Source organism: Penicillium hordei, assembly GCF_028827395.1.
Source record: "Penicillium hordei strain IBT 12815 chromosome Unknown utg000002l_segment0_segment0, whole genome shotgun sequence".
NCBI classification, from domain to species: domain Eukaryota; kingdom Fungi; phylum Ascomycota; class Eurotiomycetes; order Eurotiales; family Aspergillaceae; genus Penicillium; species Penicillium hordei.
The window spans coordinates 1,520,610-1,543,298 of NW_026623143.1; the positions used below are offsets into that span (position 1 = coordinate 1,520,610).

At 48.2% G+C, this 22,689-nt stretch overlaps 13 protein-coding genes across 13 annotated transcripts; 9 read left to right on the forward strand and 4 right to left on the reverse strand.

Annotated features, from left to right (window-relative positions):
* Nucleotides 1–284: 284 nt before the first annotated feature.
* N7537_003857 (uncharacterized protein) lies at nt 285–2,170 on the forward strand (the record flags this gene model as incomplete). The annotated part of the gene is made up of 2 exons (XM_056894915.1): nt 285–1,305; nt 1,365–2,170. Coding segments are annotated over 2 exons (1,827 nt in total), but the record flags the coding sequence as incomplete, so codon positions are not given.
* Nucleotides 2,171–2,430: 260 nt separating this feature from the next.
* Nucleotides 2,431–4,167, reverse strand: N7537_003858 (uncharacterized protein; the record flags this gene model as incomplete). Its single annotated transcript, XM_056894916.1, has 1 exon — nt 2,431–4,167. The coding sequence occupies one exon, from the start codon at nt 4,165–4,167 to the stop codon at nt 2,431–2,433; it is 1,737 nt and encodes a 578-aa protein (XP_056754664.1).
* A 277-nt stretch (nt 4,168–4,444) lies between these two features.
* On the forward strand, nt 4,445–5,599 carry N7537_003859 (uncharacterized protein; the record flags this gene model as incomplete). The annotated part of the gene is made up of 1 exon (XM_056894917.1): nt 4,445–5,599. One exon carries the CDS (start codon nt 4,445–4,447, stop codon nt 5,597–5,599), a length of 1,155 nt encoding a protein of 384 aa, XP_056754665.1.
* A 388-nt stretch (nt 5,600–5,987) lies between these two features.
* N7537_003860 (GNAT family N-acetyltransferase) lies at nt 5,988–6,587 on the reverse strand (the record flags this gene model as incomplete). The annotated part of the gene is made up of 1 exon (XM_056894918.1): nt 5,988–6,587. The coding sequence occupies one exon, from the start codon at nt 6,585–6,587 to the stop codon at nt 5,988–5,990; it is 600 nt and encodes a 199-aa protein (XP_056754666.1).
* A 447-nt stretch (nt 6,588–7,034) lies between these two features.
* N7537_003861 (alpha-keto acid decarboxylase family protein) lies at nt 7,035–8,882 on the reverse strand (the record flags this gene model as incomplete). Its single annotated transcript, XM_056894919.1, has 1 exon — nt 7,035–8,882. The coding sequence occupies one exon, from the start codon at nt 8,880–8,882 to the stop codon at nt 7,035–7,037; it is 1,848 nt and encodes a 615-aa protein (XP_056754667.1).
* Nucleotides 8,883–10,875: 1,993 nt separating this feature from the next.
* N7537_003862 (uncharacterized protein) lies at nt 10,876–11,421 on the forward strand (the record flags this gene model as incomplete). Its single annotated transcript, XM_056894920.1, has 1 exon — nt 10,876–11,421. One exon carries the CDS (start codon nt 10,876–10,878, stop codon nt 11,419–11,421), a length of 546 nt encoding a protein of 181 aa, XP_056754668.1.
* Nucleotides 11,422–12,169: 748 nt separating this feature from the next.
* On the forward strand, nt 12,170–12,813 carry N7537_003863 (uncharacterized protein; the record flags this gene model as incomplete). Its single annotated transcript, XM_056894921.1, has 2 exons — nt 12,170–12,284; nt 12,354–12,813. Exons 1-2 carry the CDS (start codon nt 12,205–12,207, stop codon nt 12,811–12,813), a joined length of 540 nt encoding a protein of 179 aa, XP_056754669.1. The 5' UTR covers nt 12,170–12,204.
* A 447-nt stretch (nt 12,814–13,260) lies between these two features.
* Nucleotides 13,261–14,098, forward strand: N7537_003864 (OBAP family protein; the record flags this gene model as incomplete). The annotated part of the gene is made up of 3 exons (XM_056894922.1): nt 13,261–13,477; nt 13,560–14,015; nt 14,073–14,098. 3 exons carry the CDS (start codon nt 13,261–13,263, stop codon nt 14,096–14,098), a joined length of 699 nt encoding a protein of 232 aa, XP_056754670.1.
* Nucleotides 14,099–14,785: 687 nt separating this feature from the next.
* N7537_003865 (putative mitochondrial inner membrane protease subunit 1) lies at nt 14,786–15,391 on the forward strand (the record flags this gene model as incomplete). Its single annotated transcript, XM_056894923.1, has 2 exons — nt 14,786–15,145; nt 15,206–15,391. The coding sequence occupies 2 exons, from the start codon at nt 14,786–14,788 to the stop codon at nt 15,389–15,391; spliced, it is 546 nt and encodes a 181-aa protein (XP_056754671.1).
* A 174-nt stretch (nt 15,392–15,565) lies between these two features.
* Nucleotides 15,566–16,888, reverse strand: N7537_003866 (mitochondrial 54S ribosomal protein mL38; the record flags this gene model as incomplete). The annotated part of the gene is made up of 2 exons (XM_056894924.1): nt 15,566–16,290; nt 16,357–16,888. The coding sequence occupies 2 exons, from the start codon at nt 16,886–16,888 to the stop codon at nt 15,566–15,568; spliced, it is 1,257 nt and encodes a 418-aa protein (XP_056754672.1).
* A 713-nt stretch (nt 16,889–17,601) lies between these two features.
* On the forward strand, nt 17,602–18,432 carry N7537_003867 (mitochondrial 54S ribosomal protein uL4m; the record flags this gene model as incomplete). The annotated part of the gene is made up of 1 exon (XM_056894925.1): nt 17,602–18,432. The coding sequence occupies one exon, from the start codon at nt 17,602–17,604 to the stop codon at nt 18,430–18,432; it is 831 nt and encodes a 276-aa protein (XP_056754673.1).
* Nucleotides 18,433–18,742: 310 nt separating this feature from the next.
* On the forward strand, nt 18,743–20,413 carry N7537_003868 (mitochondrial 37S ribosomal protein mS47; the record flags this gene model as incomplete). Its single annotated transcript, XM_056894926.1, has 4 exons — nt 18,743–18,924; nt 18,985–19,146; nt 19,204–19,751; nt 19,807–20,413. The coding sequence occupies exons 1-4, from the start codon at nt 18,811–18,813 to the stop codon at nt 20,411–20,413; spliced, it is 1,431 nt and encodes a 476-aa protein (XP_056754674.1). The 5' UTR covers nt 18,743–18,810.
* A 540-nt stretch (nt 20,414–20,953) lies between these two features.
* Nucleotides 20,954–22,597, forward strand: N7537_003869 (putative iron-regulated transporter; the record flags this gene model as incomplete). Its single annotated transcript, XM_056894927.1, has 5 exons — nt 20,954–21,122; nt 21,252–21,370; nt 21,471–21,510; nt 21,566–22,257; nt 22,328–22,597. 5 exons carry the CDS (start codon nt 20,954–20,956, stop codon nt 22,595–22,597), a joined length of 1,290 nt encoding a protein of 429 aa, XP_056754675.1.
* Nucleotides 22,598–22,689: the final 92 nt, after the last annotated feature.

Sequence of the window (22,689 nt, forward strand, 5' to 3'; positions counted from 1 at the left end):
GCTCACAGTAGTTAAAAATAGCTTCATAAATAGGCCAACTCTGGATTGTCACGATCGCCACGGATCGGCCGCTCTAGCTCTGAGCTTACGCACCCTTACATGTTCATTCAAGCTGAGTCAAACCAGATGTCATGGATTTCGTTAACTTGTTGATCCTTTGGATGACCCAGACGAGTTTCAATTTACTTGGCGAGGTATCACAATGGTGCAGCATCGGGGGATTCTATATGTTGATAAAAGGTGGTTTGTACCTACAATACCTTTCTATAAATCATCTGACAGTCGTTTCAAACAAATCCGTTGTTGTTCTCATTTTTCATCTTTATTTTCCATTCTTCTATACATTTACTCTATTTTTGTTCTCTGCAGTGGCAATTTCTAGCATTCTTGACCGGCCTCAAGCGAGCATGAAGATCTGGACTGCTCTTGTGGCCGTCGCGGGAGTAGCCTCAGCAACCTCGATCCATCAAAGCAGACACACCATGTTTCGACGGGATTTTTGCTCAGGAAATACTGCCAGTGATAGACAGAGCTGGTGCAAGTACGATGTGAGCACCAACTACTATGATGTCGTCCCCACCACGGGCGTGACCAAAGAGTATTACCTCAATATCGAAGATGTTACAGTTGCTCCCGATGGCTACTCTCGCGCAGCAATGGCAATCAACGGGTCAATTCCAGGCCCTACCATTGAGGCCAACTGGGGTGATAATGTTATCGTTCATGTCACCAACAATCTGACCTCAGTGAATGGGTCTAGCATTCATTTCCACGGCATCCGCCAGAACTATACCAATCCGAACGATGGCGTTGTCTCCATCACCCAATGTCCTACTGCTCCAGGACAGACAACAACCTATAAGTGGAGAGCCACACAATATGGAACGTCATGGTACCATTCTCACATCGGGTTGCAAGCCTATGAAGGTGTCTTCGGTGGGATTGTTATCAACGGACCTGCCACTGAGAACTATGATGTGGACAAAGGAGTTTTGTTTCTCAATGATTGGAGTCACCAGACTGTTGATGAGCTCTACGCCACTGCCCAGGCCAGTGGTCCGCCCACATTGGACAATGGCCTCATCAACGGCACAAATGTGTATGGAGATGACGATTCAACCAGCCAAACAGGCTATCGTTTCAACACATCATTCACTGCAGGCACTTCTTATCGACTCCGTCTTATCAATGCTGCGGTTGACACTCACTTCAAGTTCTCAATTGACAATCATACTCTGACGGTCATGGCTATGGACTTGGTACCTATCGAGCCATTCAACACAACTGTCCTGAGCATCGGCATGGGTAAGAGACCAGTTACCTACCAACTGCAAATAATCTTACTAACCATTCTTTTTATCCAGGCCAGCGGTACGATATTGTGGTCAATGCAGATCAATCCACCGGAAACGACAGTTTCTGGATGCGTGCAATTCCCCAATCCGCCTGTTCCGACAATGACAGCACAGACAACATCAAAGGAATCGTCTATTACGGCAGCACAGCCTCCACGCCCAACACAACCGCATACACATACACCGATAGTTGTGATGATGAGGACATCTCCGATCTCGTCCCGTACCTGGGTCAGAGTGCATCGGCGCCATACTACAACTCCAGCGAGCCAGTCACACTAGGCACGAATTCCGAGAGTCTCTTCCGCTGGAAGATGAACGGGACATCGATGCAAGTATACTGGGATAATCCGACACTACTACAAATCTGGAACAATGACACATCATTCACCACCGAAAGCGGCGTAGTCGTGCTTCCGCGCGCAAATGAGTGGTCTTATGTTGTCATCGAAACTATCCTGACTGTCCCACATCCCATTCACTTGCACGGCCATGACTTCTATATTCTAGCGCAGGGAACAGGGACGTACAGCTCTTCCGATATCACCAGCTTGACGAACCCGCCCCGTCGGGATGTTGCTATGCTCCCGGGATCTGGATATCTTGTTGTTGCATTCAAGACTGATAACCCCGGGGCTTGGCTGATGCATTGCCATATCGGATGGCATACTGAGGAGGGATTTGCTATTCAGTTCTTGGAGAGGTATTCGGACGCGCGGAAGTTGATTGATTATGATACTTTGAATTCTACTTGTGAGGCCTGGGATGCCTACATCACGGAGGCATCGGTTGAGCAGGAGGATGATGGTATATAGATATGCAGACAGTTGGAGGTGGGGGATCATTTGAGGGTTCAATTAATGTGGAAAAGACCATTACTTGTCCTTTCTTTGCCTTCATCCTGACTTGCTCCCTGTGCATTCAATCTAGAAAGAGCGGGATATTTATACCTGAATCTAATAAAAAGGCGCTCAATCTGTAAGCAAACGGCAGATGGGATCATCTCAACAGAAACCTTCCATGATTTCGATACTTCGTGAAGTTTCTCACTTGCAGCTATTGATATGTATCTACTCTACCCCCTCCGCGTAATGGCAACTCCCACCCGAAAATGCTTCATAAACCTCCCCCAAACAGCCTTTCCCTCAACTTCCCCAACAGCAATAGGCCACAAAACCCTCGCAGCACCATCTTCAAATCCAATCGGACACCCCTCGTCAGTCCGACATTCCGGCGCAGCACTCATATACCCCGGATCAACCGAATTCATAGCAACACGCCGTCCCTTCCATGCAACATGTGCTTCTGTCTCTGTTATCATGTTGATCGCTGCTTTTGACATATTCGTGTGTACGTGGTGTCCAGCTTTGCTGCTTGACTGGGGTGTATCTTCTAGTATTCCTTCGCGAGATGAGACGTTTATTATGTATCCCGCCGGTGTGGATGGAGCCGAGGGGGAAGGGGAGGAGGAGGGGGGTGAAGTGCCCATCAATGGGAGGAGTTCGCGACAGAGGATTAGAGGCACGAAGGCGTTGACCGAGTGGGCACTTATTAGATCTGAGTAGGGAATTTCGTGGAGGGATTGGACCCAGGATGATTTTGAGGGCTCTTCGTCTTCATTGTTTGTCATCTGAAGGCCTTTTGTGGCTATTTGGTTTGTAGGTTGGGTACTCCTTGTATCTTCAATTTGAGGCTGGGTTTTGTTGTTCGTAATGCATGGGATCCAGGTTGCTTGTTGTCCTCCTCTTACGCGGGGTGTGTACTTGTCGTTCTCGGATTCTGCAAGTAGAGCCATGGCCTGTGGATGGTCTTTTAGATGGTCCTCTCTGGAAATGGCTCTCACTTCCCCTTTGATTGGATCGGTAAGGGTTTGCGCGGCGTTGTTGATAAGTATATCCAGGGATTGTGGCGTATCAGATGGAGTCTCGCCATCCCAAGCACGGAGTAATTGTTTCACAATGTGTACTAGCCGGAAAGCATCATTTGCTGTTCTGAAATCTGCACCAACCACCTTCAGTCTTTTCTCCCATTGGGAAAAGTCTGGCTCCGTGGAATATCGAACAGCAGCATCCGCTGGATACCGAGAGGATACAATGACTTTGGCTCCACAGCGGAGGAGTCTCAATACAGTGGAGTAACCCAAGTTTATTCTCCCGCCAGTAACGAGGGCAACTTTACCAGCAAGAATGAGCTTTTCTGGCAGGGAGAGATTCGAGCAGCCGATATTGAACATGCCGCATTGGCGACATAGTGACGGGTATAGTTCGTGCGAATCAGTGGGCGAGAAGCGGTACCGACAGATGTAGCATCTCTTCTTCACATCTGAAGACTTTGGTGCGTCATTTCTCTGGAATCTTTCATGCTGTGTGTATCGAATATTGTCGTCCATGGAGAGTTGCCCTCGCACGGCTAAAAGAACTTCAGACAGAGGGTCTGTTGGAGCAACCACTTTGTGCTTTTGAAGATAGTCTAGCACCTTAATTGTTGTCTCTAACTCTTCTGATGCTGGGACATGCATACTATCCATCGATATATGTTCCTCAGATTTGGCCATCGCTTCCAATTGGCCTAGGTAGGCCGCGATGCCTTTGATGATGCTCTTGCATCTAGTCGATCGCAATGCTTTGGAGACTTCGCTTTGTGGAGTGAGATGCCAGGCTACTTCATCAAAGATATCTTCCGTAACAGAAGATAGTTGGATTGCTAGATTACTGGGCACTTTTCTCTCTCTGCAGGCTTGCTGGTCTTGTCGCAAGCGCTGTGCGATTGTCTCTGCGTCTGGCAGATGCAATCCCGGGAGCCCTTCCTTCATCTTGTTGTTTGAATTTTTCCCAGGACAAAATACCGAACAGGATAGAAAGGCATAGATAAATAGGTAGAAGCTTGAGATGACTCAACGCAAATGACTCAGACACTAGTGTTGTCGATCCCGACTAGCTAGCCGCATCGCATGACGCTCCACAACATTTGTGATATTTTGTGATCTTTCCCTTATCTTTCTTTTCGTCACATTTTTCAAAGACAACGGACGTGACAAAATGGGTAACCAAAAAGCACCAACCAGTTCTATAGTCACAAATATCGCGACTATGCCGACCGAGCTCGCTCATCAAATCATTGATGACCTGCGAGTATGGGACGTGCTCAAGCTACTATGCTACGATAATGATCGAGTGGAAGACTGCATCATGTCCCATCCAATCTGCAGAAGCATGTTCGGCGCCGACCCAGAAACTCTCGCTAAGTGGAAATACGCTGCCCAGCTCTACCAAGACATATTCAGGGCAGTGGGAAAGGGATTTTTACGAGATCATTGGCGTGGAACAAACTATCTGGCCACAAATATCCACTGTGTTGCGCCTCAGAAATATGGAGAGACTTATATCTTGAACTATATGAAGTACCGCATTCATGATGAGCTCAATATTCATTGGTGTAAAATAGACCTGACTCGGTTCGGTGCTCCTGATTACTCCAACGGTATTGAAGATAAAAATCTCAAGACATTCCACTCTTTTGAAGAGCTGAAGGAATGTTGGCATGACATACAGAAAGCAAAAGCCAACTTGTTCCAGTTGAGAGCTTCAGAGCTTCGCTGGACCGCTGATATGTTGGAAGCAAATCCGGATATCCTAAAGCGCACACTAGACCCGGCACAGGAAGTTCGGCCAAATACTGCACACATCGTGTCGAGGTTGCGGCATGGTGCCGATGCAATCATGCGGGCTTCGGCCGAGAAGTTCGTCTTTTCTGAACATTTCTGTTATGACTTCCTGGGAATCATTCCGTTCGACTCGGCCTTGGACCTACTGTTGCATATGATGCAAAAGCATGGTCTGATAGCAGGTGATCAGGTTGTGGCAAGCAACACAATCGGTTTGACTGATGGCATTTCGCACCCATCTTCTATCATCAATTCGGTGGGAATCATTATTGATGGAATGCCAAGATTTTATATCTCGCCTCCGGAGACAGCAGAGCAACGAGCCAATCCTGCGTGGAGGCCTACAGCCAACAAAAATGGCGATCTTCTTCGAACGGCGAATACTCCGTGGTCCGAACCGTTTGGTGAGAACGAACGGGTATCTTTAGAGGGGCCCTACTTCACTGCGTTCAAATTTGGTGATAATAAAGGTTACTGGCGGCCAAAATCATTTCAATGGGATCCTCACAACCAGATGGAGAAAGCATGGCTCGTCAGCTTTGTCGAGGTCTATCGGTACTTGAAGAGCTACGATGGATAGACGTCTTTTTTGATGGGGGCTGTTTTTGTGCCAGTGAACCTTTGACTGAGATCAATAGAGGGCAAACAAGGCCATCACATCTTGCTTACAATAGAACAGTGTCGACGAGTATTTGACGTTGCTTCGGGCATTTTTATTGAGTTCATGTAGACTTATATCAAGTAAAAGCTTGTGTAGGCGAAGGATAAGGTGTAGCAGGACCACGATCCCAGGAGCCAAACGATATCACACAGCAGACATTAGAGGGCAACTTTGCCATGACATGCGGATTACCACATTGATGATGACACTAGCCTTTCACTGACAGTTAAGAGTGCTATATGAATGATACATTGGTATTTCTAGTTAGATGATTTTGGCTCCCAGATGAATCTCCGCGGAAGCAGTACTAGGCAAACATTGACATGGTAACCTGCTCCTGTCTAATTTTCTGCCACTCATTTTTGAGAATCCCCAAATGAACTTCGTCCCACCATTTATCATCCTTGAACAGGCACTCCCTTCTCCGCCCCTCCTCTCGGAAGCCAAATCTCTGATAAATCCTATGCGCACGAGTGTTCCAACCAAAGACATTGCATTCCACTCGGTGCAAACCAGCATTCTTGAATGCCCAATCAAGCATCCAGTCGATTGCCTCGCCGCCATATCCCTGGGTTTGATATTCCTTCTTTATGTCGATACCGAATTCTGAGCAACGGTGGTGGGCCATATCTGGACTTGGAGACTTCAAGAAAAGTGTGCCGATGCGCTCAGGTAGAATCCGGCTGCCTGTATCATTGGTAGCTTTGTAGATAACCACAAACAACAGCGTGTTCTCAGTGAGGTACTTTTTGATTTTCTCAGTAAATTGGCGGTCTACAGGTCGTACGAGTGACGCACAGGAGTTTGTGAAGGCAACCGGATCACTCTGGATGGAATGGAAGAAGTCATCATCCTCAGGAGAATTGAAACTACGGTATTCCAGACGTTTAGAGTGGAATAAATCCATAATGATGGGTGCAGCTGATGGAATAGTATAATGTTGCTGTTGGTCAAGAGAGGAAAGAGGGATAAAAGAAAAGAATATACAGAAAGATCCACGGGATGAAAAGATATATGAGGGGTTCTTTGATCAGATGACAGGATTGGAATCTAGTTGACGCCGTTAGTAATGGCCGGCACGAAAGATGCTCGGTAGGAAATGGTTCATGAACAGCTCTGTAACCACCATCTCCTAACTAGCACAGCTTAGAATTCAGTGCTACTGCTTGTCAGCCCCCAGAAAACCAGGCAATTTCTCAACTGTGCAGGGCAAATTGCCTCCAAAACTGGCATATACAATTAAGGTCTCATGGGGTATACTAGACTTCTCAAAAGGTTTAGAAAGAGAGAGGTGTATGACACTACTTAAGAAATAGTACTTGGTTTTTAGATAAAATGTTTAAACTGGTCAATTTTAATTTTGTCTCTTTTTCTTATTAACCTTACGTGTAGTAGAATCAACCACGTCGGGTCTCCTCTTCTTTAACTTCCTCAACCCTTGACGCACCGGTGTGGTCTCAGCACCTCCTTCATTTCTCTTCGCCGCCATTCGCACAAGGTTCTTCAATGATGTCGGCGCGTCTTCTTCGTGCATAATAACTTCCACCATATTGAAACCCTTGCCAGCCTTCAGCTGCTCATCTTGCATGACATCCAACAATTCGCCCCAGTTTTCGACTCGCTTATTGAATACAGGGTACTCGGGATCATTCTCGGGAGCACCAAAGTACCTCGCGGATTCCAAATACCGCCAGGGCTGAACCCAGTTATATCCCGCGTGCATACCGTTGATATAGCGTTCAATGGTGTACCCATTGTTGTTGATCACAAAGATAGTTATATCCAAGCGGTTGCGAATGATATCTCCAATAGCCTGCACACTCATCTGGAGACTGCCGTCGCCTTCAAATAGAATCGTTCGACCGGCCGGGCGGCTCTTTTCCGAGACCATCTCGCGTTGAGCGAGGGACGCACCGCTGCATGCGGCAAGCATGTATCCAATCGAAAGCCAGAGAGCGGAATTGATCACTGTTGTTTGTGGGGGCAAAACGAAGTCTCTTCCACCGGAAGACGAGGTGCCGGTCTCGGTCATGAGAATGTCGCCAGGGCGGAAGAAGTTTGAAATGCGCTGCCAGAATGTACCCTGGTCAATGATTGCATCGCGGGCCGGCGTTCCTAAGTCGTCGAGCTGTTTTGTAGGATTCCCGAGGTCCGGGTATGGGCTGAGTCGCGGCAGCTTTGATGTATCCAATCGATCAAGCAGTTTCTGCAAGAGAGTTTTGGTGTTCAGGCCACGATAGAGCGCTCCACAGACCTCGACCCCGTTTTGGTGAACTTCAATGGTCAAGTTGCGTTTCGTCAATGTAGTGAAGCTGTAGGTATTGGTGTCTGCGTTCAATGGTGCAATGCGGACAACAAGGTCACAGGAATTCACCCAAGGCACATATACCTCTTTGCCTGCAGCCCCTGCGTAGATACCATGGAAGTTCGGATATGTCTCGTTGATGATTCCTTTTCCAAATGGCGTAGTTGAGGTTGGAAATCCAGTGACACGAACGAGCTCATCTGCCTCAGAGCTTATTCCATATCGAGGGGCAAACCCGTCGACAATAATGAAGGGCTGTTTGGCAGCATACAGTCGCTTGAGGATGTCTTTAATGGCAGCATTTTCGATGACTGCATCATTCGGAGAAACAGATAGATCAATTGGTCGTTCGAGCTTGACTGCTGGGATCCGGGCCTTGACCAGGTCCGTAGGCAGTTCAATATATACAGGTCTGCTTTGGAGCAAGCATTGGCGCAGAGTCTGGTCAATCAAGGCAGGCGCAGCCTCTTTATCTCTCAGGTTTGCCTGGGCACATGTGAACTTGGCGTAGACGTCTGCATTCAGGCGGAAATTTCCATCGCCAAATGAATGGTGTAGACAAAGGCCCTGATCCTGGGATGCGGTGGATGGGACACCGACAATATGAACCACCGGGGCCTTCTCCGCATAAGCTCCACCAACCGCATTTAGGGCAGACAATTCTCCAACTCCAAATGCAGTTATCAATGCTGATAGCCCTTTGATTCTTGCGTAGCCATCGGCTGCGTATCCAGCATTGAGTTCGTTGGCATTACCAACCCAGTGTAGTCCTGAAGGTTCAACATAATCTAAGGCAACTAAGTTGTAGTCCCCAGGAACACCGTGAACACTGCGTACTCCGAGCTGATGCAGTCTGAGGAAAAGATATTCCGCGAGGGTAACTTCCTTGGCCATCATTATGGTGGCGAGCTAGTGGGGTTGCCTTTTTTTGATCATCACTTCCTAGATGGTAGGTGGAGTCGAGAAAGAATTGTCCAGCAACAGGACAAGGAGGAATAAAAGGTAGGAAGAGAAGCGGTACCTTCTCTCTTTAGAATATTTGTTTGCTTATCAGACTGTCATTTCATATTATTTATAGCTAAGTGAGCACCGCGGGAAATGCGGAATTGTCGCATATGATCCTTCTGTATCTTTACAACAGGATGGGGATCAGTTGTGCGCCTCCTTAATATAAAATCCACACTACAAACCCAGACGTACAGTATAGTATAACTATACAAGCAGTGTCTTCCGAAGGCAGTAAATGATCCGACCACGGAAGGTATAATTTCACCCACGTAGAGCCGAAAATTATCCGAATATCCTATCAGCAAAACGCACAATTGCGGCATCATGAATGAATACAGTTGATTGCAAGATCTTCTCGCGGGATTGTGTGGGTTCCAGCTCGTGGAGACTTGTAAAAGGTTGAGGGAGAATTGTAGAGTTTGAGTAACCTAATTAGGAAGAAGGCCAAGCCACTCAGGAAGAAAACGCTTGTTTTATATTAACTTTACAGCGATCTATTCTCTATTGGGGCACTTCATTTAAGACATATTTATTAAGATCCTATAAGAATTAGCAATTTAGGGTTTAGCGACTCTTTTTTTTACTTAATGATGTTAGTTCCAAGTCGCTCTGGACTTAAATGTTTCAGGTCGCTCGAGCGTCTTACGAATCTCAACGGGCTGCTAGCCCAATCTTGGACTACACTAAGGAACATGCGAGTCCATCCATACCGCCTCTTGCCAAGTTTCGGGGCCGCTAGTAACCGAATGTGAACACACCTTGATAATTTTTGATATTGCCTCTTATCTAAAAAGATCGATTGGATGATTGAAAATGAATAAGCGGCATCTTGCTTATCATAGAGCCAATTCCGCTCTTCTTCTTTTCCCGCGCACGTGCTGGCGGGCCGCGCCGGCCGGGATGGAAACATCTACTCCGTAGTGGAATAGAAAAAAAAAAGGAATGAAGATCAGGAAGACACTGTTCACAAGCCGGTGTGTGCTGAAGTCATAGCTGGAAAACTTAATACACTGGTTTCCGGGGTAGGATGTTATCGATAGGTGTGGTGTTCGTGTCTGCCGACATAGGTGGATAGAGACACCCTGGTTACTCAGATGGATCTGTCGAAGCAGTTGCCCGCTACTGATTTCACTATGGTGTTCATGTTGGCATTGGTGGTGGGTGGTATCGGCCGCGCTAAAAGTCTCACGGCTCTTAGTGTTTGACAGGGTTGGGTTTAGTTGTAGGAAGTTACTCTGGCAGGATACGCCGGTGCTGCAGGGTTTATTGATGATGGTGGAGTCGTCTTGCAGCACTAGATACCAGTGCTACTTAAAGATCGTCCCTGTAACGCTTGATACCGGCGCTACCGAGGTTTGTTGATGTTGATGTGCACGTCCTATAGCACTGGGGACCGATAATGTGGGGTGTGAGATTAAAGTAAGAAGAAAGCAAAACCAAGTCAGGTTGTCGCCCTGGATTACTCCTGGCGTAATTAACTACAAAACCACAACATGTTACCAATTATTAAGCTAGAAGCAAAGGGGAAGAAAAGGTTGATATTCATAGTAGCCGGCTGCTGTCACGTGGTACGTAGAGAGCGGTGCTGTGCTCCCGAGAGGTTTGCAGGGTTTGCTTACTCTCTGTGCCTAAGGCAGCCACTTGCTGTCGGCGTGGGCCGTATCGTAAATGTAGGGGTCCAATCAATGGTATTTGTCGAATACTAAGTCCGAATACGTGGTAGAAACCAGGTAATATACCGGAAACCTCATGTGACATTGGGCACCAGGCATACCATGTATTCGGACTTAGTATTCGACATAAACCAAAACAACACCAATTCTCAACTTCTGCCGTGATTATACCAAGAGCTTTTGGCTGATCAGAGCTCATACCTGTCGACATGTCAACCTCAATCCAGATTATTCACATCCACTACAAAACCAAGTCCCTCTTACTCCTGGATTCGGACAACAAAACACCTCTGTACACTGTGAAAGTGTGCCGGGAAACACCCCAAATGCAACTGGCCCATCTAAACAGGTCACCAAATTCTGCTCATAGCAATGTCGGTTTCTGTACTGCATCCTTCAAGGTGCTCAGCATGGACGTCAAACTCTCTCTGCATGGCCATGACGTCCATCTTCGACGTCCAACCGCTTTCACACGCACGTATGGGTTTGACAGCATTGCACTTCAAGGAAGAACCCTACACTGGGAACCCGACGGTGCATTGACGGGTGATTTTAAGCTCGTGGATCAGGACAGTAGTCAGGTACTCTCTCGATTTAGGAATAGGCTCTGGACTGTTGAGGAGGTTGGGTCGTTTGAGATGGTCGGGAATTTATCAGAGACTTTAAAGGAGGAGATTTTTATCAGCGGATTGGCAGTCCTTGTTATGGTGCAGAGCTTGAAATTGGCTGGCATGGTTTTGATGGGGAGTGCTTGATCACCCAGAAGGGTCAGGCCTCCCCGCACTTTTGTTATGAATGACCCCTGTGATTCGGGGATTTGGATAATTGTGGGCTGTGAGCGATGTTAGCTTTCCATTCTGACTTTAGAATTTGGTGAATCGCTCCATACCTAGATACCTAGGTAAAAGAGTCAGCACATGTCGGTCAGCACTCTACAGTGCTATGTATGTATATGCGTGAGTTATTCATTTACCCGCGATTGCCACCTTAAAAGCAATATATAGGCTATAACGTTTATATATCCATGTAAGTACATATGTAGTTCGAATATGTATGTATCCCCTAAGGTACACCTTACGTATCTGCCCAGTGAAGACTGGAAGCGCTGGCACGACGCTAATAGGCGATTCGACGCTAGCGAAGCCGCTAATTGCCTGGTGTTCTAAATTTCTATTTTTATGCTGCGCCTAGTCCTACTCGCAGGGCTTGGGGTTTGTTGTTTGGTTGGAATTTCTGGAAATGCAATTGGTCCCTGGTTTGTTGGTTTAACGTATGAGGCACCTATCCGAAGCAAAGTGCCCAATTCGCTTCTATTTTAAGAGGAGCCATCGGAAGACCCACTGCAACCCGAATCACAATCACATCATATTCAAGAGCGGCTATAGCTTTAGAGCAACTATTGAGCCACGAAAATATAAAGACTTCCATACAGCCCGGTATAGACTAGAATTAAAGGAGAGCCCCATTGCGACCAATCTTCCAGCAATAATCGGCCCAATTAGCAGAATATTTAGCCATCCAGGTCAACATCACTTGCAATGCCCTCTAACAAAGACCGGATATATGTTGTTCTCCATGCACGAAGAGGCAGATCAATTATGCCAGGCAAGGAAGACACGTGAGATCACCATCCATGATGTTGTCTAGCTTCAAGCAGCCAGCAAGGTTAATATTATATCTTGACTAGGTACCATTGGTCCCTGATTGTAGGGCCCAAATTTGAAAGAGAGAATAGCACGGGTTTCTGTTACCACGCGAACGAGAGTCCAAAGTTGGGAGGAGGCTCTGAGTGGCACTTCGAAGAGCTGGAGTGTTCACTTGCCGCTACTAGCATGTTACTCGTTCGTATCATGATTGGGAAGGTATTGGATGGATATCATGTAGCCGAAATTATGCGCAATACGCCTGTCCGACAGGGTCGACCAGGGTGGAATTGTGTTGCGTGGGTAAAGGAGGCTTTGGAAACGCTCAAAGCCGATCACAAAGCTTTAGGCACGAGCATGCTTGAATGGAGCACAGTGCGCAATGAAGCAATGGCTTACTGCCAACGGAAGAAAGATCAGCACCGTTTTGATGGTCGAGGGAATTTTGATATGAGAAAGGCTCCAACTTATGACTTGTTGGAAAAAAAGGAGATTATCGCTTGAGCTATTGAGGCAGATTAAGTCCAATATATGAGAAGCGCAATCGACGCAACCGCTTCAATAAGGTGTTGCTCTATGGATGGGAGGTGGTTTCTAGTATATGCACGTATTCCATGCCATAAGAATAACATAAAATATCCTCCTTACAACACTTCATATTGGAATTCAACCTCAATATATATAAATTTACTGTTAACAGCTTGAAGTACAGTGTATTATCGCTTCGTATTTCCACCAATTATATACTCTGTAGTCACTTCTAAATAGTCCCAAATAGGAAATCAACAATCATGGTGACGTCAATGCAATGGAAACAATTCAAGAAACTTGCCTCACGGATTCATATCGTTCAACTGTGACATCCAGTTCGTGTCATTTGAAGAGTCCATTAGCAAATACTCATTCACAATTCGCAAATACAATCTTCGAACTTAACGCACATACGACAAAATGTCAACCCCCGGAAAAAGCTGTTGCGCCAATGGAAATGAACTTCCAGGCGATCCACGGACAATGAAGAGTCGAGTTCTCGAAAGCGGAGCTGCAATGATTCAAGACTTCACGCCAGTAAAACAAATATGCGCACATCTCAATGCATTTCACGTTTACGCCAACGATCCAACCCGGTGCGTCGAAGCCAATCACTATTGCACTCATTTAACAGAGGGTATGTAACAACAGTCATGTTTATAGACAACCCCCCCCCCCTCCGGAATGACCCAAGTATTTGGCATTAATATCTCACCCAGATGTCCGCCAATGCCTGATCTACGACTCGCCCAATGCAAACGCCCGCCTCATTGGTGTGGAATACATGGTCTCCCCGCGAATTTTCGCGACTCTTCCCACTGAAGAGCGTAGGCTCTGGCACACCCACGAGTTCGAGGTCAAGAGCGGCATGCTGGTCATGCCAGCACCGGATGGTGTGCCCGATGCTATTTGGGAAGCGGCCGAGACGGCGGAGATGCAGGATGTTGCGCCTATCTATGGCAAGACTTATCATTTCTGGCAGATTGATCGTGGAGATCCTGTCCCTCTAGGTCAGCCCCAATTGATGGGCAGCTTTGTATCGAATGAGTGTGTGAAGGTGGCTCATCCTGCAGGGTTGGATTCGTTGCTTGAGGATCGGAATAAGAGGCACGGGGTGGATCATCGACAGAAGGCGAAGAAGAGGGAGGGCATTGAGGCCGTTGAGAAGCATCCCGGTATGTATCATGCTTGTTAATTGGCTTTGCCTGGACTTGGACTGACATTGTTGTGAGATGCTGATTCGTGGTTTAAAAAGTGAGCTTGATTTTGACACATGGATTAATGTCAATTGATATTGTTCAAGGAGGCTACACAAGAAATTAAGAGAGCATGAGAAATCGAAAATGATAATAAATTGTCTAATTGATGTCTCCCCACTATGTATGCCTCAAGAACCCAGTCCCATAATGAAATGGGGTCAAAGTGAGGCACACTGGGGGACAGTCTATCTAACAAGATAGACTGGTTGTTTTCATCTTGCTTCATATTCCACACGTGCTCGTCCTGGTTATGTATTTCGGCGACGGCAAGCTCTAGCATTTGGAGAAGCGAACATCCCGAAAGGGATTGGGGGTAGGGGTATGGGGTATGGGAGTATATTTTAAAGGATATCGACTGTTCAAGCATCTCTAATGATCGTAGAGGTGCTCAAAATGATCGAAGCATGAATGAAAATCCAGGTCCTTCTCAGCCCAGCACCCAAACATTAATGGGCAGCTGATGTAGCTGGGAATGTTCCTGGATATCTAAACCCAATGCAATGGCAATATCCCGTCAATCGCTGGTTCAAGACACAGGACATATTGAATGATGATGGGAGAAGAGGAAAAAGCGGAGCAAAAAAACGCACTTTAAAGGCTCCTTGCGGTCACATGACCGCTCCCGATCGCGGAACAGTTGATGCAGCTCCATCTAAGCAAGATTCCATGCTCCCAATTCACCACAGATGGAGCACTTAATCCGGTCAGCAATACAGGCTACCAATCTGCGCACCATTGGACGGCTCGCGCTCAATGGAACTAGCACGTTCTGCGCTTGCGCGCTGATCTGGGAGCACCTGATAACTGTCCAGCTCAGCGAGGGACCGTCGATGTACCCTACCTTCGACGTACGAGGTGACTGGCTTCTGATATCGCGTGTCCACCGCAACGGAAAAGGAATCGAGGTCGGAGATGTCGTGCGCTACGGCCACCCGAACTTTCAAGGCGTGCATGTGGCCAAGCGGGTAGTGGGGATGCCTGGGGATTTTGTCTGTCAAGATAAACCGCTTAGTACGAGTATTGGCAAGGAGGGAAATATGATTCAGGTGGGTTATGTGTTTTGGTTCTGGTTAGATTCAATTGCTGACTTGTGATGTTTTGTGCAGATCCCCGAAGGTCATGTCTTTCTGGCCGGCGACAATCTTCCCTGGTCAAGGGATTCGAGAAATTACGGTCCAGTACCCATGGGTCTCATTAATGGAAAGATAATTGCCAGGGTATGGCCTTTGTCGAAGATGGAGTGGGTGACCAATCCGTTGCAACCGGCGCAGCTGGATTCCCGGAACATTTGAGGATTATACAGTGTACATTATACCGGGCAGGTGGATTACGGTTTGCCAATGCCTGGCATTCGGGTCCATTTTGTTTAAGCATACGCATGGAGTTTGGCTGGAAGGGATTAAAACAGTGTGCATATTCATACATATATCAAATTGTACAATACAAAGGCTTCAAGACAAACAAGATCAGCGGAACGAAGAGGGGTTACGTCTCTTATATGGCAGAGGCTCGACTCTCTTGCGGCGCAGCTCCACATTGGCACCGTCGAATCCAATCTCCTTCATAACCTCCAGGGTCGTGTCGTCCCATTGGGTACGGAACAGGTGAGCACCGATGGCCTTGAGGTGGTAACGAGACTGGAGAGTGCGAAGGAGAGTATTGTCGCGGCTGCTCTCCTTAGCCTTCACGGCGGCAAAGTCGAGAGGCTGGGAATCCTTCTGCTCCATGACGAAGAGAGAAAGACGGTGGTAGGGACTTCCCTTCTGGGTAACAGGTGGCAGCCAGGGGAGAACCACCTGAGAATCTTCCAAAAGCTGCGCAAGATCGACCTTGGTGGAGGTGGCCGAGATGGGGACGTTGACGGCCAGGAAGTGTGTCTTATAATCGAAGTTGTCGTTCTCGACGTTGGGGACATCAGGGTCAACAACTGCAATGGTGACCAGCTTTTCACCGCCCTCGAACATTTGCACGTCGAGTTTAGGTGCGCTCGTGCTGAGTTTCGCTTCGACGAATTCACCGGCTTGGACTTGTCGCTTGCCGAAGTACAACTTTGTTTCGACGACGGGATCGCAGTGAGGCAGGACGTCGGGAATGACGTTCATCTGGGTAATACGCTGGACCAGAATCTTGCGGCGGTATTCGCGCCATTTGCGGTCGGCCAAAAAGCGGTAGATGGGCTTGGACATGTCGCCTGAATTGATAGAAAACGAACCATTAGCCTCACCCGAATTTGATTAGTTGACCTAGGGATGATTACCTTCATTATCTTCGAACTTTCTCTTGACGAGGGGGTCGTTAATATCGGCCAGAACCTTGAGGCGCTCCAGGTGTAATTGCATCGCAGTAACGCGGGACTTCTTCGCCTTTTCTCCTCCGGCCTCCTCGACAGACAGAGCCTCCTGTCTGGCAAGACGCTGTCTCATCGTCTCAATCTCCTTCAGCTTTTCTTCACGGTCTGCAAGCAAAACCTTCCGGGCTTCTTGGAAACATTGGTAGGGCAGTTGTTCGAAAGGAAGGTTCTCGGAATCTTGGAGCGCGGCACGACGACGACGAGATCCAATGGGGGCGGTTCCCTGTCGGAGCAACCGTCTTTCAAGACGGGGACTCGTCACAAGAGAGGGATCGGGTGCCTTGTGGAAAGGTTGGCTCGGGGTTTCAGCTTCGGGCTCTCGAACGTTGGCGGTGGACTGGAAGGCTCGCGTTTGGAGCTGGACTCCAGCCACGCCTCTAGAGTAGGTATTGCGAAGGCATTGAAGCAGAGGCTTCGAAGCCAGCTCGCAGTGGGCCATTATTCGTGGAATTGGGGGTTATGATGGGCTTGGCCTTGAGGATCCGACGTTGTTGTTTTCCCGGGGAACTTTTTCTGTTCGGACCTAGATTTATCACGTGACCATCGTAGCCGTACCTGGGATATATCATGTAGAAAATTCTAAATCCCTATATAGTTATATATAGTACGGTCCTTTGTACGGTTCATGACTACTTTCTTTGTATGAATATAAAGAGACATCTAAAAAGAATATCCAAAACACATCGAAGTGTCCTGACGTAAGCTGAGCCAAATCAATTCCAAGGCTGGATTTCTAGTTCTACATCGTAAAGGGCTTAGTCGACGTCAACCTGACAAGCATAATAAAGACCGAGTAAGAAATAGCTAGCAATGACGCCAGCAATAATGAGGTTGTCACCTACCTTGGGCTAGTAGTTTGTATCTTATACTTTGTAGCGCCAAGGTTCTGCTAGCACCCACCGCCCGGGATCAACTTTTGCTCCATTCGACTCCGGACACCACCAACTTATACGGCGATCACCCAGTGACTTTCACAATGCCAGGTAACGATGTTATGCGGTCGCTGAGACTGCTGTCCCGCAGCTCTGGCGGACTCATGTCAGGCCAGAAGCAGGTGACGGTTAGTGCACTCCATGATTTTCTCGGTCCGGTTCAAGGACGCACTTACTGACAGCGCATCGAATCACACAGCAACGATGCCTCACACGCTCAATGGCAACCGAAGCCACAACACAACCCCCAGTGGCAACTACGGATGCTGTCCAGGTTGAACAAGCACAACGACCAGGAGGCCAAACCCCTGTTCAAATCATGACCTACCGGTGGCCTGACTTGGAACCCCAGCGTCTGGTCCACTACTCCCGGAGGCTACTCCAGATGCCTACTCGTCACGATATTCTCCACCGCGCAGTCATCTACGAGGGTGATAGCACCCGCCAAGGTTCAGCCAGCACCAAGTGGAGGGACGATGTGCACGGTAGTCACAAGAAGCTGTACGCGCAGAAGGGCTCCGGTCGTGCGCGTGCCGGTGATAAGATGTCGCCAGTTCGACGAGGTGGTGGTGTCGCTTTCGGACCTCACCCTCGTGATTTCTCGACCGACCTGCCCCGAAAGATCTACGATCAAGCCTGGCGCATCGCCCTTAGCCACCGACTTTCACGCGGCGAATTGATTGTTGTCGATAACAGCATCGGTATCGATGAAGCCGCCAGTCCATTCTTCATTAGAAACCTCGTCAAAGCTCATGGCTGGTATCAGAAGGGCCGGTCTACATTCGTCACACTGAAGCCGAATGAGATGTTCTCTGATGCCGTCGAAAAGTTCGGCAACCACGCACGAACTATCAGCGTCGAGGATTTGGATGTGAAGAATGTTTTGGAGACAGCAAGATTGGTTATTGAGAAGAATGCACTGCACAAGATCCTGCTTTCGCATTCGACGGACTTGGCCAAGGTGGACACTCTCTTTTCGCCTTCAGCAAACGGAGAGAAGGTGTACCCGCTGGACTTTAGCCGGATGAAGGCTACATGGAAGAACGTTTAATTGTATTATTCTCTGTTTCTTGTTTTTTTTTCTGGCATTATCTAGCTGTGTACAAATAGATCATCTATACTTCGAACGTTATCACTTCTCAGAGTCGGCTTAGAGGCTACAATATATGCAGATGCAGTATTTAGCTGGCATTTGGTATTATATTATATTCATACTATGTGTTTCTATCTGAACTGTTTGAAAGAATGGCATCCATTTGCGGTGATGTTGCCGAAATGTACCTCCGAGCTTGTCGGTTATGGGCGGAGAGTTGATCCTCGGAGCGGAAAGAAAATCCAGCGAAAAACTCCCGAGGTCAAGGAAAGCGGAGAAACACCTGATTGTCACCACATAACCCCCTTCTCTGGTTCTCGTCATATTCCAGTTCTAATGTTACTTCGACAATTCAATCGCGTCTCCTCGCCGAGCTGGATCTCGCGCGTTCCTTCAGCGATGCCTCTACGCGCCAAGGTGACCAACCCTGCCTTTCGGGCAACAGCTATGGTACACACCCTGTTCGGAGAGAATTCCGATATCCAGTGCTTACTTGCTTACTATTGTTAGATGTCGACTACTCCTGATATTCCCAAAGAGCTCCCCGGCGATGAGCGTGATGATGTTCTGTTCAACTCGATCTACGGCATCCGCAGCGTTGAGCTCAACCGACCCAAGAAGCTCAACTCCCTGAACGCCTCAATGGCTCGCAAGATTCTCCCTCGGTTGAAGGTTAGAGTGAATATCCGGAACTTCAGAAACATACAATACTAAGCGTTGGATGAATAGGAGTGGGAGAAATCTCATCTTGCAAACATGATCCTCATCTCCGGAGCCGGCACCAAGGCTCTCTGCGCAGGAGGCGACGTTGCTGTCCTGGCGCAGCAGAATGAGAGTGGAGTGGAAGGACAAAAAGCATCGACAGATTTCTTCGGACTCGAATACCGTCTCGACCACTTGATCGCTACATACTCGAAGCCTGTTATCTCATTTATGGATGGAATCACCATGGGTGGTGGTGTCGGCCTTAGCATGCACGCCCCCTTCCGAATTGCGACCGAGCGTACCGTTTTCGCTATGCCCGAAACCACCATTGGCTTCTTCCCCGATGTTGGCGGCTCGTTCTTCCTCCCGCGTCTCGATGGCGAGACCGGCACATACCTGGCTTTGACCTCAGAGCGCCTGAAGGGTGTCCAGGCTCTGTATGCAGGCATTGCCACACACTACTTGCACTCCAGTGTTCTGAGCAGTGTGGCGCAGCGTCTTTCTGAGCTGACTTTCCCTGACCACGTCGAACTTCCCGAGCGTTTGGAAATTGTGAACAAGACCATGGCCGAGTTCTCTCTTGGCCTCCCCCCCGCTCGAGGAGGAGCCTATGCTCATGGCTGGTAGCCTGCGCACAGCCATTGACCGCTGCTTCGGATTTAACACTATGGAGGAGATTATCCAGGCTTTGGAGAAGGAAACCGAGCATAAGGAGTGGGCACAAAAGACATTGGAGACTCTGTCAGGACGCTCCCCGACTTCTCTGAAGGTGACCCTGCGCCAGATGCGTCTCGGTAAGAAGTGGAGCATCTCAGAGACCTTCCAGCGCGAGCACGAGATCGCTGCCAACTTCATGCGCCACCCCGATTTCGTCGAGGGTGTCAAGGCCCGTTTGATGTCCAAGCCTGCCCGTCAGGCCGAGTGGCAGCCTGCTACTCTCGAGGAGGTCTCGGATAAAACTGTGAAGAGCTTCTTCGAAATCCCCAACAAGGAATCCCGCCTTGCGCTTCTAAGCAAGGGAGATTACAAATACTACCCTCATGCCCACTTCGCTCTTCCCTCTGAGAGAGAGATTGAGCAGGTTGTGCGCCAAGGCCACGCATCGCGGAGACCTGTGGTCGACTACTTCCTCGAAAAATACGCCCACCGCGAGGGTGTGCGCCGAAAGGTCGTCGAGGTGATTGCCCGACGGACGACGACATCATCCCCCGAAGGACTCAAGTGGGTGAATTAAAGAGAGGGATACCGTCTATAGCTTGTAATTTTTATTGTTGTGTATTAGAATTTATTGGGAGTTGGACCCATATACCACATACCACTTATTGCTTTTCCTGGATCTGCAATTATTGATCGTCTTCTCTAGAAAAGATATAGTATTCAACTGACGACTCGAATATAGAGATATTTTGTTATATAAAACGTACAAATAGCACACATTTCAACCCCGAGTGAAAGTTCCCAAGGTCCTCAGCCCACCCACGGCATTACTGATCCGTCACCCAACTTAATCTCAAATCCACATAAACACCTGACTTGACCCTTGCACATCTGCTGTAATTACCAGCAGCACTTTTAGATGGATTTCGAAAGCAGGCCCCTCGTGCCTAGCCGGCGCTCATTAGAAAGCATCAGGACCACCACTGCCTCCAGCAATTTGTTACCGACATCGGCGGATGATGCTTCACAGCCCCGAGATGATCTCCCAGCACCAGAAGCCCGCTCAGTATTAACACGCCTATACATCTCACACACTCTCTCAGCATGGAACTCACGCATGTTCGAATTTGGCGCCGTGCTCTTCTTAGCCTCGATCTTCCCGGGGACACTACTGTATGCTTCGATATACGCTCTAGTGCGGGCGTTTTCAACCGTCGTGCTATCTTCCTGGTTGGGTGCGCAAGTTGATCGTTCGGATCGGCTGGTGGCTGTAAGGTATTCTATTGGTAGGTCGATGTTGATTTTAGTATTGCACTGTGTTATGTTTCACGGTGTTATCATTCAGGGCCAATGGCTAACCAAATGAGTAGTGTGGCAAAGAGTCCCTGTCGCGGTGTCTTGCTTGTGCTTTGTAGCAACCGTGTCTACGGACTCTTGGGCGGTTACGATTGCCTTGTTCGTTGTGCAGGGCTTGCTGGCTTGTATGGAGAAATTGGCCGCTACGGCTAATACGGTGGCTGTGGAACGGGATTGGGTATGTACCGGGAATCGTATTTGGGTTTTCTAATTCCTTCGATGCATCCATTATACATTTTTATTTTTAGAAAGACACATCGCTAATATTTTGACATTAGGCAATTGTGATCTCGGATAGTATTAATGTCCCTCGACAAGGTGAGAACCCCAAAACAACCTGAATCTACAATATCTAATTTTGATCAAATGCCAGACCTGAACGCCTCAATGAGACGAATCGATCTCTTCTGCAAACTCCTAGCACCAGTATTCATCTCCTTGATTGACGGCATATCAACTCGATACGCAATTTGGACAGTATTCAGCCTGAACACCACGTCTGTGCTAGTCGAATATATGGCCATTGCCCAGGTCTACCAATCAGTCCCAGCTTTGACAAAGACACAACCCTCTACGCCACAAGCAGATGATATAACTAGCGAGACCACCGAGGACCCCGAGCACACTCCATCTCGCAAGATCCCTCACTCCGTGTCAGAGTCACTAGCACCTTGGAAGGAGTATATAGCCAGCCCCGTTTTCCTAGCATCCTTCGCCCTGAGCCTGCTGTACCTAACAGTCCTATCCTTCGGCGCAACAATGACCACGTACCTGCTGGACACGGGCTTTACCTCGTTACAGGTTAGCTACATGCGCATCGGCGCCGTGGCCGCCGAGATATCTGGCACATGGACAGCGCCTATTATCATGAACCGGATTGGACCCATTCGGTCCGGGCTGTGGTTCCTCAACTGGCAATTTGTCTGTGTGGCTGGTGCTGCTGTGGCTTTTGTTGCTTGGGACTCGAGCTCGCAGTTTGTGGCGGGCACGCTGATTGCGGGCGTTGCTTTGAGTCGAGTTGGGCTTTGGGGATTTGATTTGTCTGTTCAGTTCCTTGTTCAGGAGGTAAGTGGTTTCTCTAACATTAACCTATTTTATTGTGCGTTGTGTGTACTAAACGAATGGCATTATGTAGAAGATCCAGGAACATGCTCGTGCCCGCTTCTCTGCGACGGAAATGGCACTGCAGAATGTTTTCGAGATGCTTTCTTTTGCTTCGACTATTGCTTTCCCGCTGCCGGCTCAGTTCGGGTATCCGGTGATGATCAGTTCTGGGGCTGTGGCGGTCGCTGCTGTTTGTTTTGCGGCGTATGTGCGCAAGGAACGAGGTCATCTACTGCACCGATCACGGTGTATGGGTGGGGATAAAGTGTTATATCGAGCGGTTGAATCCGGTTCGGTTTAGCATGTTTGGAGTGGGTTCTTACTTCTTGTATCATGATTCATGAGAAAATGTCTATATGTATGAACGAGATTGTCACCAAGCCAACAGTCAAC